Source organism: Ranitomeya imitator, chromosome 2 (genome assembly GCF_032444005.1).
Source record: "Ranitomeya imitator isolate aRanImi1 chromosome 2, aRanImi1.pri, whole genome shotgun sequence".
In the NCBI taxonomy this organism is placed as follows: Eukaryota; Metazoa; Chordata; class Amphibia; order Anura; family Dendrobatidae; genus Ranitomeya; species Ranitomeya imitator.
The window spans coordinates 697,628,902-697,641,851 of NC_091283.1; the positions used below are offsets into that span (position 1 = coordinate 697,628,902).

The 12,950-nt window shown below is 42.7% G+C and overlaps 1 protein-coding gene across 2 annotated transcripts in view; it reads left to right on the plus strand.

The window, feature by feature from the left end:
* Positions 1–12,950, plus strand: part of LOC138665532 (heparan-alpha-glucosaminide N-acetyltransferase-like) — a 1,558,440-nt gene that overhangs the window by 642,322 nt on the left and 903,168 nt on the right. For both annotated transcript variants that reach the window (XM_069753108.1, XM_069753109.1), the window contains exons 8-9: positions 5,336–5,412; positions 8,961–8,991. In XM_069753108.1, coding sequence (XP_069609209.1) covers positions 5,336–5,412; positions 8,961–8,991 — 108 coding nt within the window. The remainder of the gene's footprint in view (positions 1–5,335; positions 5,413–8,960; positions 8,992–12,950) is intronic.

Below are 12,950 nucleotides of genomic sequence, written 5' to 3' on the forward strand. Positions count from 1 at the left end.
ACAATTTACTAAAAGCAATAACATTTAAATTGTAAAAAGTTTATCCTTAGATTACAATTTGTATAATTTCAGCAGTCAGCAGATTTATAACAAAGCTTGCTTACATAATAGATAATGCTTGGTGCTGCCCTTTGATTTAAAGGGAACCTCACAGCTGATACATGGTGCCCGATCTACATGGAGAATGTGTCAGGCACTGGCTGTATGATCTCAGCCTGGTATGTTTGACCCTGAAAAGCTATAACATGTCAGAGAAAAACACACTTTAGGCTGCCGTCACACTAGCAGTATTTGGATAGCATTTTACATCAGTATTTGCAAGCCAAAACCAGGAGTGGGTGATAAATCCAGAAGTGGTGCATATGTTTCTATTCTACTTTTCCTCTATTTGTTCCACTCGTGGTTTTGGCTTACAAATACTGATGTAAAATACTGACCAAATACTGATAGTGTGACGGCAGCCTAAAAGCCACTGGAAACCGAGCGGCACAAAACACTAGTCGGAGAGGCGGGTCCTTTGCTGTTTCTCCTTGCCCGCTCCCCTGGAGTGGTAGATGTCTACCCATACACTCACACAAGGAAAGACTTGTCACTCCTGGGCAGCAGACAGGAAGGAGCCACCAGGGACCTACCTCTATGACTAGCCAATAGCTCTGCTTAGTCCACAGCAGCTTTTAAAGTATAATCTTCTCTGAAACTCTGCAGCATTTTAGAGTTAAACATACCTGTGTGAGAACCTACAGACAGTGGCTGATACATGCTGCACGTGGATTGGGCACCATGTATCAGCGGTCAGGTTCTTTTTAATGAAAGGGAATTTGTCATCACAAATTTCCCTCTCAACCTGATGCAGGGCATTGTGTAGTATTACCTTTTAAAACAGGTCCTAATTGGCGATAAGAGTAAGTCTAGAATGCAGAAAATAATATTAGACCCCCATCACTCACCGCTCCATACTTGTCACCTAGGAGGGGCCACAGCACTGAGCAGTCATGATGATGTTTAGTGTCTGGGGTATTCACACTTATTGTTATATGACTGATGTTCTGCTCAGTTTGTGAATGTGAGCAGGACATCAATCAAATAATTGTTTGTGTGATTACATTCCAAACACTGAGCACAGTCAGGAATACTCAGTGATGTGGCCCCTTGCAGATGACTTGTAAAGCAGCAGGCATAATAGACAGTTAAAAGTATTAGGATATACAGTGGAGAAAATAAGTATTTGATACACTGCCGATTTTGCAAGTTTTCCCACCTACAAAGAATGGAGAGGTCTGTAATTTTTATCATAGATACACTTCAACTGTGAGAGACAGAGTCTAAAATTAACCCCTTCATGACCTTGGGATATTCCTTTTTTCCGCTGTCGTTTTTCGCTCCCCTCTTTCCCAAAGCCATAACATTTTTCTTTTTCCGTCAATATGGCCATGTGAGAGCTTATTTTTTGCGGGACAAGTTGTACTTCTGAACGACATCATTGGTTTTACCATGTCGTGTACTAGAAAATGGGAAAAAAATTCCAAGTGCTGTGAAATTGCATAAAAAGTGCAATCCCATGCGGGTTTTTTGTTTGGCTTTTTTGCTAGGTTCACTAAATGCTAAAACTGACCTGCAATTAGGATTTTCCAGGTTATTATGAGTTCATAGACACCAAACATGTCTAGGTTACTTTTTATCTAAGTGGTAAAAAAAATGTCCAAACTTTGCTAAAAAAAAAAAAAATTGTGCCATTTTCCGATACCCGTAGCGTCTCTATTTTTCGTGATCCGGGTTCGGGTGAGGGCTTATTTTTTGCACACCGAGCTGACGTATTTAGTTATACCATTTAGGTGCAGATACGTTCTTTAGATTGCCCATTATTGCATTTTAATGCAATGTCGTGGCGACCAAAAAAAGTCATTTGGGCGTTTTGAATTTTATTCTCGCTACGCCGTTTAGCGATCAGGTTAATCCTTTTTTTATCGATAAATCGGGCGATTTTGAGCTCAGCAATACCAAATATGTGTATGTTTGATTTTATTTTTATTGTTTTATTTTGAATGGGGTGAAAGGGGGATGATTTAAACTTTTATATTTTTTTTAAATTTATTTCATATATTTTTAAACATTTTTTTTAATTTTTGCCATGCCTCAATAGCCATCAGATTGCTCCTATGAGCTGAATTACAGGCTTGCTATGAACGCCGACCACAGGGCGGCGCTCACAGCAAGCAGGCATCAACAACCATAGAGGTCTCAAGGAGACCTCTGGTTACTATGCTGACGCATCGCTGACCCCGATCATGTGACGGGGGTCGGCGATGAGCGCATATCCAGCCTGATGTCTGGAAGCGGTAGTTAAATGCCGCTGTCAGCGTTTGACAGCGCCATTTAACTAGTTAATATTGGCGGGTGGATCGCGATTCCACTTGCCGCTATTGCGAGCACATGTCAGCTGTACAAAACAACTGACATGTCGCGGCTTTGATGTGGGCTCATCGACGGAGCCCGTATCAAAGCAGGGGATCTGACCTCGGACGCACTATCCCATCCGAGGACAGAACTAAAAACCAGAAAATCACATTGTATGATTTTTAAATAATTAAATTGTGTTTCATTTAAGAAATAAGTATTTGATCACCTACCAACCAGCAACTGTGGCGCTCACAGATCTGTTAGTTTTTCTTTATGAAGCCCTCATACTCTGTTCTCATTACCTGTATTAAATGCACGAGTTTGAACTTGTTGCCTGTATAAAAGACACCTATGCACAGACTCAATCAATCACACACCAAACGCCACCATGGCCAAGACCAAAGAGTTGTGTAAGGACACCAGGGACACAACTGTAGACTTGCACAGGGCTGGTATAGGCTACAGGACAATAGGCAAGCAACTTAGTGAGAAGGCAGCAACTGTTGGAACAATTATTAGAAAATAGAAGAAACACAAGATGACTCAATTTTCCTTGGTCTGGGGCTTCGTGCAAGATCTCGCCTTGTGGAGTAAGCATTATTCTGAGAAAGGTCAGGAATCAACTCAGAACTACATTGAAAGACTTGGTCAATGACCTGAAGAGAGCTGAAACCACAGTATCAAACATTACCGTAAGCAACACACTACACCGCCATGGATTAAAATCCTGCAGGGTATGCAAGGTCCCCCTGCTCATTCCAGCACATGTCCAGGCACATTTGAATTTCGCAGCTGACCATCTGCATGATCCAGAGCAGGCATGGGTAAAGGATATGTGGTCAGATGAGCCCAAAATAAAACTTTTTTGTATCAACTTTGCTCGCTGTGTTTGAAGGAAGAAGAAGGATGAGTAAAACTCCAAGAACACCATCCAAACTATGAAGCATAGTAGGAGAAACATCATACTTTGGGGTTGCTTTTTTGCAAAGGCAATAGGATGACTGTACTGTAATGAATGGAGGATGGATGGGGTCATGTATCGTGCAATTTTGACCAACAACCTCCTTCCCTCAGTAAGAGTATTTGTGGTGCCCCTGGGGTCCAGTCACTACAGAGATACCTGCACCTTATCCAGAGATGTGGTATCCCACTCAGGTAAGGAGGGAGCACTACCCAGGACTCTAAAACTCACATCTAACACACACCAGTTTAGTCGGGGCACCTGGCATACCCTTAGGGAGGAAGGCCTCATCCTAGGCTGGATAGGAATGGGGGTTGGGAGTGGGTGGGGTAGGTAGAGTAGGGAAGGAGCTAATTAGCAGGAAAAGTGAGAGAAGGGGGGAGATAGTGGAGCTGAGCAAACATGAGGGTCTGGAGCTCCTGACAGACAGAAAGGAAGAAGAGCAAAATAGAGACAGAACGAAGCTCCCAGGAGGACAGAAGGGGTCCTAGGGGCAGGGGAAGTGCAGAAGCCACCAGTGGGGCCCACATCCAGATGTGGAGGGACCAAGTCGCAGTAAGGAGACTGGCCCCAACTTAGTGAGAAACTGCAAGTCAAGCTAAGAAACCCAAGGCTGTGGCTTTTGCAAGAGTCACAGCCACATCCACCCATACTTCACCAAAAAAGCAGCCGCAGAGAATCCAGGGGACGCAGGGGACATTACCTGACCAGGTTCGTAGCTGCTGGCTTGGTACATTGTGGGTAAGGCGCCAGGCAGGAGAGGAGGAAAGCCAGTGTAGAGAGATGATTGGATGAAGGCATATGAAAGAGTCCTGGAGGGGTGCATCCAAACTACCTGGGAGCTTGCCAGACCACAGACCCAGAGGACACAGCACACCCTACTGGGTACCATAAAGAACTGTAAGTAAAAGTCTGGAAATTGCACCTTGCTGTGTCCTTTGCATTATTCCAATCACACCTGCCAAGCATAGCCGCCACCGCCATCTTATACCTCTATACTACATCTGCCCCTGGGTTAGCTCTACGAGTGGGGAGCTGTACCAACTCTGCTGCACCACCATCTGCCCCATAGGATCTGAACTGCGGGGTTGGCTACCACCTCATTGCCGAACACCACAGTGGCGTCACAAACATTTCTCCATAGACTTTATTTTCCACTACATTTCATCCCCTTTTATTGGAAGCCCGGGGCCACGGATAGGTCACTACTGCCGTAACCTTCCCCTTTAAGAACTGCCATGTCGGACCCGGTACCGAGTACCCCACGGCCCCATGGGGCGCTCCACATTGAAGATGAGTCGTGACTGGGTCTTCCAGCATGACAATGACCCAAAGCACACACCCAGGGCAACTAAGGAATGGCTTGGTAAGAAGCATTTTAAGGTTCTGGATTGGCCTAGCCAGTCTCCAGACCTGAACCCATTAGACATATTTCGGAGGAAGTTGAAAATCAATGTTGCCCAGCGACAGCCCTGAAACGTGAAAGATCTGGTGAAGATCTGTATGGATGAGTGGGCCAAAATCCCTGCTGCAATGTGTGCAAACTTGGTCAAGAACTGCACGAAATATCTGACCTCTGTAACTGCAAACAAAAGTTTCTGTTCCAAATATTTTAGTTCTGTTATTCTATTGCATCAAATAATAAAATGCAAATTAATTATGTAAAAATCATAAAATGTGATATTCTGGATTTTATTTTTAGATTTTATCTCTCGCTGTTGAAGTTTACCTATGATAAAAATTACAGACCAAAAATTACAGACCTCTCCATACTTTGTAGGAGACAAAACTTGCAAAATGGGCAATGTATCAAACACATATTTTCCCCACTGTATACTTGCTTACATGTGTCCGAGTGGGATTTTGAAATGACAGTAGAATATGTAAGTTATCCTTGCTCTGGACTTTACATTTCATAGTGTACTTCATTTGCTAAATTAAAATTGACTTGAAATTATATATGTTATTTCTTGCCAGCTTCTCCTTGACTTTAATGGTGTTTGTCAACTATGGAGGGGGCGGTTATTGGTTCTTCCAGCACGCTCCTTGGAACGGTAAGCGAAAAGTCCCATAAAAAAATAATCTAAACTGCCCCCACATCTTAAAAAAACCTTTTAAGCAAATCAGCAATCTTCTTATTGATCTATAAGAGAAAAAGAAAGAATATGTCCCACCGTCTGCTTAGTAGGTAAGAGTATTTAACAATGAACTCTGCTTTAAGTTCATAAAAGCTACTTCAACAAATCAGCAGGACTGTATTGATCTTAAAATAACCTGCAGATTGCTAAATGTATTTTCTTGCTACACCAAGGGACATTATTTTCCTGATCAAGAATAAATTTGTTTAACTCTTTGCAATGCATGACACAATGACTATGACTGACTGCAATGGTTCTGTGTTCTTTATATCCTTAACATTACAGACAGACACTTAAGCTAATGAGCCACAAGCTCTAATGGTTTAATGGGGAGAATTCTGTGTACTTGATCTGTATTGCAGGCTCTGACTCCACAGGCAGATTATACCTATAGAAATACACTGCTATGTACAATGTATGTATTTGTATTTTACAGGGCGAATAAAAGATTTTTTCATTGTATACAATTGCTAAAATATAATAATAAAAACACTTGATAATGAAAATAATAATGTCATTTTTAATGCGTTTTAAAAAAATAAAAATAAACATCACAAATCAGTGATCACCAAATAACTCAGACTTATCTGTATTTGTAATGAATTGCACAACACAGCAATGAGATTAGTTATGGGGATTGGTAATTGAGATAAGAAAATGGCATGAATTATATTTTTTGTCTATTAAACCCATACATTTTTTATAAAGTTTTAATGCTGATGCAGTAATAACATAAAGTGTAAATGCTGCATTCTTTCTTCTGCTTTTTTTTCTGCAGGTGTCCGCATCATACAACACAATAACAACCATTTTTGATTATTACGTGTTTGCTGCGCTTCCCCGCTTATTTGATGCGATTTTGTGGCAGATATGAAGTAGAGTTTTTAATACTTTTTTTTAATATTAAAGAAAAGCTTTGATTCTGTGCTTAAAATTGCAATAGTGTTTGCTTTTCATACTTTCTTTCAGACGAAGCCTATAGAGTGAAAATGCAACAAAACCGCAGAGTTCAGCAGTGTCTTTAGATACACCGGGGGTGGAGATTTCATGGAACCACATCCACTTTGCTTGGAAATTTAGTACTTGTTCACATGTAGCATAAATGCTACGTATTTTCTGCTGTGTTTTTGCACAAAAAATTCTACTGTGTTTAACTGTGTATGCAGAAGTGATTTCACAAAAACTGCGCCCCCTGTGAGTCTAAAGATGCTGCTGAACTCTGAAGTTTTGGTGCATTTTCTCTCTATAGGCTTCTTCTGAAAAAAATATTATTATTATTGTTTAGTTTGGTGCGGACATCTTCAGATAACAAAAAACACAGTATTTCTGCAACGTGTGAACACGACCTTACAGACACAAATATGGATGTCATATAGGGAAGCTACATAAAAATGAGAAAGGTCTGGCAGCTTTTACTGTGAATGAAGGAACAAAAATTAAATCCATAGTTCACAACTAGAGATGAGCAGGATGCACTGGTGACGCTGTGCTACCCGGACTAATCAAAAGCCGCGCTAGGGACGCAGGAAGGTTAGAGATTTGCAGCCTCCCATCCAGCTGCCAGGTACCACTGACCTGTGAATCCATCTGCTCATCGCTTGTCCCAACTGTCCCGGATACAGACAACAGTTCTGGATTTGGGTCTACGCCCTGCAGTCTCAGGCGTGTGCTAAATTTCCCTCACTACCACCGCCCCTCTGGCAACTCCTCCTGCAGGGAGAGAAAGAAATAGTAAATGGTCATGGACTGGGTTATGGCCAGGAGTGTGGTCAAAATGGCCAACCATAATTCCTCTTTCCTTTCTTCAAAAGTTGGGAGGTATGTGTTGAGTGCTGAGTATTGGTAGCAATCTTTTCCCTGATAGCCAGCTCACCTTTCTAATTCTGTACAGCCACTTTAAATGACAAGTATTTGTAGAAATGTATGTGGCTATTCCATGCACTTAAATATGACTTGCATTATTCCTTGGATATGCTATAGATGAAACCCCACTTTGATGAATTGGAATTGAATTTCTGCTGCATGTGAAACAATCCTCACTTATTGTAGTTAGTTCAGGATTGGATTAAAATCTATAAATGCTATTCATTAGCTGCAAGGCTTTAGGAAGGTGTTCGTCAATAGTTGACAGATACTAGTGCAAGATAAGCAAACAACATGGATGAGCAAATTGCTTTCATGTAAATTGAATTTGTGTTGAATTTTTAAGAATTTGCTGCACCTTGTGATTCAATTCACATGAGTCACCTAAGACGGCCACCGCCATTTTACACTTGGCAAAAGTTTGTAACAGCCAGAAAAGGTTCACATGACCTGGCTTTCCCCTAATGTCTTGCAGCCTTCTCTATTACATCACATAGTATAGCACAGCTAATCAGAAGGGACTATCATAGCTTGGATGAAAGCAGTAGCAGGGAATGCAGCAGCCATTTTGTGCTGAATCTAGATTGTGAGGGGATGTCCTAGCTTAGCAATAAAAATAAGGAGAGAAAGCTACAAAACACTGACTAAAGATTACATATATTGTGTGACAGCACAGCAGTGAAGAACAGTTACCCTCCATTTACTCATAGCCCTGCTGAGGTTACTCTGACATTACTAACTCTGTGTATGTGTTAGGCTACTTTCACACATCCGTCTTTTTGTTTCAGGCTAAATCCGGCTCTTTAGAGAAAAACTGGAACCAGAAAAAATAAAAACCGGAACCGTTTTTTCCCCCATTGACTTGTATTTGTGCCAGAATGCGCCGGAAGGCCCAGCGTTTCTTCTGGCTTTTTTCAGATCCGGCGAACATTCGATTCCGGCGTTTGGAAAAAACGTCTACTGTAATGTTTTTTGTCTCCGGCGAAAAAGCCTGAAGCGCCGGATCCGGCTGTTTGCTACAATGAAAGCCTATGGGAGCCGGATGGTGCCGGATCTGGAAAAAGGCGGATCCGGCGGCCTGATCCGGTTTTTTAAACTGAGCATGCTCCAAATTTTTTTTTATCCAATAATCTAGATAGGCTAGCCGGATCCGTCAAAAAAACGGATCCGTCGCATCAGTTTTTCAAAATCTGCGCCGGATCCAGTTTTTCCAACATTCGCCGGATTTAGCCTGAAACAAAAAACCTGATGTGTGAAAGTAACCTTAATCAGCTTGAAGGTGGTTTAGTACAGTCCTAAGGGATATCTGACTGTTGCAGGTCTTTTAGGGCAACTAGAATACCTTTATTTTTATTTTTTTTTTAAATCATTGAAGCTTGCAAATTTGGTTTTAAAAAGATTTGCTTATCTCTCTAGTAAATAAGTTTATTAACTAGTTTATAACAATGGTATTCAGTTTCCATAGTAGGTTATTTATAAACTGGATAAAAAAAGGGGCATATTGTTTTGGTCCTTTTGTAGTACATGTAGTAGGTATTGTAGAAATGAAGAAATCATATTTTGCACATTATATTCCTTAAAATTTCACTTATTTATTTCAGGACTAACAGTTGCGGATTTAGTTATGCCATGGTAAGTATATCACTTATCTAATAGTAGCTCAGATGTCATAAAAACACCATTCACTGCTCCACCAAAATCATATTAGTACCAATAATCATCTGGCCATAACAAAGGTTACTATCTAGTTATATCTTAGATACACTGTAATGCCCCCTATATACAAAAAATATCTCTCAGCGGGCTGATATCTCTCTCATCACCCTGAGAACAGAAGAACAGAGGTAGGAGAGTGCCCCCATACACATTACACTGTCTGCTGATCCTTCCAATATAAGTGGATTCAGCCAAGTTTAATCTAATGTTTGGGGGTCTTAAAAGATGCCTGTACATTTTATACAAATAGGTAATAGTGTAATGCTATACAGCCACAAAAAATGTATGGTTATAGTATAGAATGCTTTAAAATAAAAAAAATCTATAATATAAGGCTGGGAGCGTCACTCTGTCCGAAGCCTTTATAGACTGCGCAAGCGCCGGCGCAGTCTGGACCCCACAGAGTGACGCTCCCAGGAGATCGCGGTATGCGTAAGCACTGAACGCAAACCGCGATCTCCAACGGAGAGACAGGGACGTGCCAGGAGGGTGAGTATGCTATATTCACCTGTCTGTCCCGTTCCAGCGCTGCGTGCCGCTCCATCTTCCGGGTCCTCTGCCTGTGACGTTCACAGTTCAGAGGGCGCGATGACACGATTAATGCGCGCCGCCCTCTGACTGAACAGTCACAGCCAGAGGACCCGGAACACGGAGCGGCATGCAGCGCTGGATCAGGGCCAGGTGAATATAGCAAGTGTTGGGGGCCTGAGCTAACGGCGACTCCGGCACCTGACCCCCACAGCGCGCCGGTGTCCGCCCGCTTGCTCAGGCCCCCCAGCACTCGGTGCGCAGCGACGATCGGTGAGTATGTTATTTTTTTTTTATATATCGCAGCAGCGTACGGGGCATATAGTATGGAGCATCTTATGGGGGCCATAAACCTTTATGGAGCAGTGTACGGGGCATATACTATGGAGCGTCTTATGGGGGCCATAAACCTTTATGGAGCAGTGTATGGGGCATATACTATGGAGCATCTTATGGGGGCCATAAACCTTTATGGAGCAGCATACGGTGCATATACTATGGAGCATCTTATGGGGGCCATCAACCATAATGCAGCAGCATACGGGGCATATACTATGGAGCATCTTATGGGGCCATCAACCTTTATGGAGCAGCGTATGGGGCATATACTATAGAGCATCTTATGGGGCCATCAACCTTTATGGAGCAGCGGATGGGGCATATGGATGGGAGCTGCAAATTACAGAATGGTGGCGCAGGATGGGAGCAGCACATGACAGAACGGGGGCGCAGGATGGGAGCAGCACATGACAGAATAGGGCAGCACATGACAGAAAGAGGGTGCAGGATGGAAGCAGCACATGACAGGATGGGGGCGCAGGATGGGAGCAGCAAATGACAGAATGGAGGCGCAGGATGGGTGCAGCACATGTCAGAATGGAGGCGCAGGATGGGTGCAGCACATGTGAGTATGGAGGCATAGGATGGGTGCAGCACATGTCAGAATGGAGGCGCAGGATGGGTGCAGCACATGTGAGAATGGGGGCACAGGATGGGAGCAGCACATCAGAATGGGGGCGCAGAATGGGAGCAGCACATGACAGGATGGGGGCGCAGGATGGAGCAGCACATGACAGGATGGGGGCGCAGGATGGAGCAGCACATGACAGGATGGGGACGCAGGATGGAGCAGCACATGACACGATGGGGACGCAGGATGGAGAGCACATACCAGGATGGAGACCATAGACCAATATAAATGCTCGCCACCCGGGCGTAGAACGGGTTCAATAGCTAGTATATATATACAACATTCTGCATTCTCTAAAGAAAAATACTGCAAACAAATTATTAAGAAGTATAAAACATATGGACATTTGGCATCCTCATTGAATCAAGTGAAGGTGAATGTTATAAACATGAACATTATAAAAACTATTAATAGGAACGAACTTCTAATAAATATATATCCAAAAATGATGCCTAAAATATGTACAACTCATCCCATAAAAATATGTCAAAAAGGTTAATTTCTTGCATATTGTTGTGGGGCTTAAAGAGGTAATCGCATATCCAAGATCCTATTCCTATATGTAGTTGGTGTAATAATAATATTAATATAAGTAAATACCTTCAATAAGAAATGTAGTATAATTTTTCTGATTCGCTTTGTCTCTTTCCTCATGTGCAGTTATTGCAAGACCTTAGGTATCCATGCTTACGACCACTAGCAACTAGCTAACTGTCACTATTTCAGTGGTTGTAACCATGGATACCTAAAGTCCTGCAATGCCTGGACATGAGAAAAGAGACAAAGCGAATCAGAAAAGCTATACTAAATTTTTAATTTCAGGTATTTGCTAATACTATTGTTATTACATCTACTATATATTCGGATATGATCTTGGAGATGGGAATATCCCTTTAAGCATTTCAGGTGCACGCGTCTGTTACATTTTGGCTGGCACATTATGTTGTTCATTTGGGACAAAGTACCTCAAACATTCAAACATGCGTCCACCTGTGATTGGAACACTGACCCCATGAGGATAGTCACATGCTTATCTATTTACTGGCATGTTATTTATTATTGGTAAGGAAAACTATTGATTGAATATTGGTCAGTCAGTCAATTTTAATTATAAGCATTATGTAAGAACAGATTTGACACATATATACCACCCTTGTTTATGCTGCATACAGGTATAATAACCAGGTACTGGGATACAGTAACACAAATGCTGCAGAACAGAAATTAACTAATGTAACAGTAAGAATCTCCTTTCAGGGAGATAACAGGCAAAACAAAGGGAATGCAACAGTTAAACATTATAACAAGTAGTTAAGTAGACAGTCTTTTGTCAACAGTTTCATTTATCGTGGCTTCACAGCTTGTCAATTGCTGGAGGTCCCAAGGATGGTAGAACACTGGCGGCTATCGATGTGGTATCTTCAGGCGTTTCCGCCCTATACATGATCCTGCTTCTGGCGGCAGTTGGCTGTCTCCGGTTTTGTCCGCTGAGCTCCTAGTCCATAAAACTGTGGAGAAATAGGATCAAGCTCTCCGCAAACTTCAGCTCAGCATGTGTCTCTCTGGGTAGCCACCGGCATCTGGATGGCTGCTCTGCACGACTTAGCTCGGCGTGTGCTCCTCTTTCTGTCAGCCGTCACCCGAACGTCCACACTGCAATACTCTGCCTGGCATGTGTTACCCAGCGCACCTGCCTATATCAGTAAGTCTCTTATGCAGCCGCCCCATTTCTACACGCTGCGACCTAACGTACCCCTCACCACAGCTGCGATCCGCACCAGCTCAGTGTTCTGGCAAGAAGCCCTGCTCTGTTCCCGCGCAGCACCTTTTTTCTTACTGACTCTGGCCACACCCCCTACACTTAGGTTACCGGCTTGCTCCAGCTGCAATTGCATTCCCTCCAGCAACAGGAAGTGCGGCCCCAGCAAGTCCGTACAAGAAACTTAAGCAGCCCAGGCCTCCATTCTACACAGAGACAGTGTTACACAGGAAGATTTTTGCTCCTCCCCATTCCATTGCTGCAATATTGGCTGAAGTAGATAGCAGACACTTGCTGTGTAGTGAGCACCTTGAACCCACAGGTGCTTCATAGAATGTTATATCGTTGAACTGTGAAAATGAAAAAATGTTTTTCCCACAAAAATGTCGCTTTAGCTTCAGGTAACAGGAGAAAATGGACCATATAATTTGTTGTGCAATTTGTCCTGAGCACACCGATACCACATATGGTGGAAAACTACTGTTTGGGCACACGGCAGGACTCGGAAGATAATGAGAGCTAATTGACTTTTGGAATGCAAAATTGACTGGATAAGATAGCGGACACCATGTCGCATTTGCAGAGCCCCTAATGTGCCTAAACAGTGAAAACACCCCC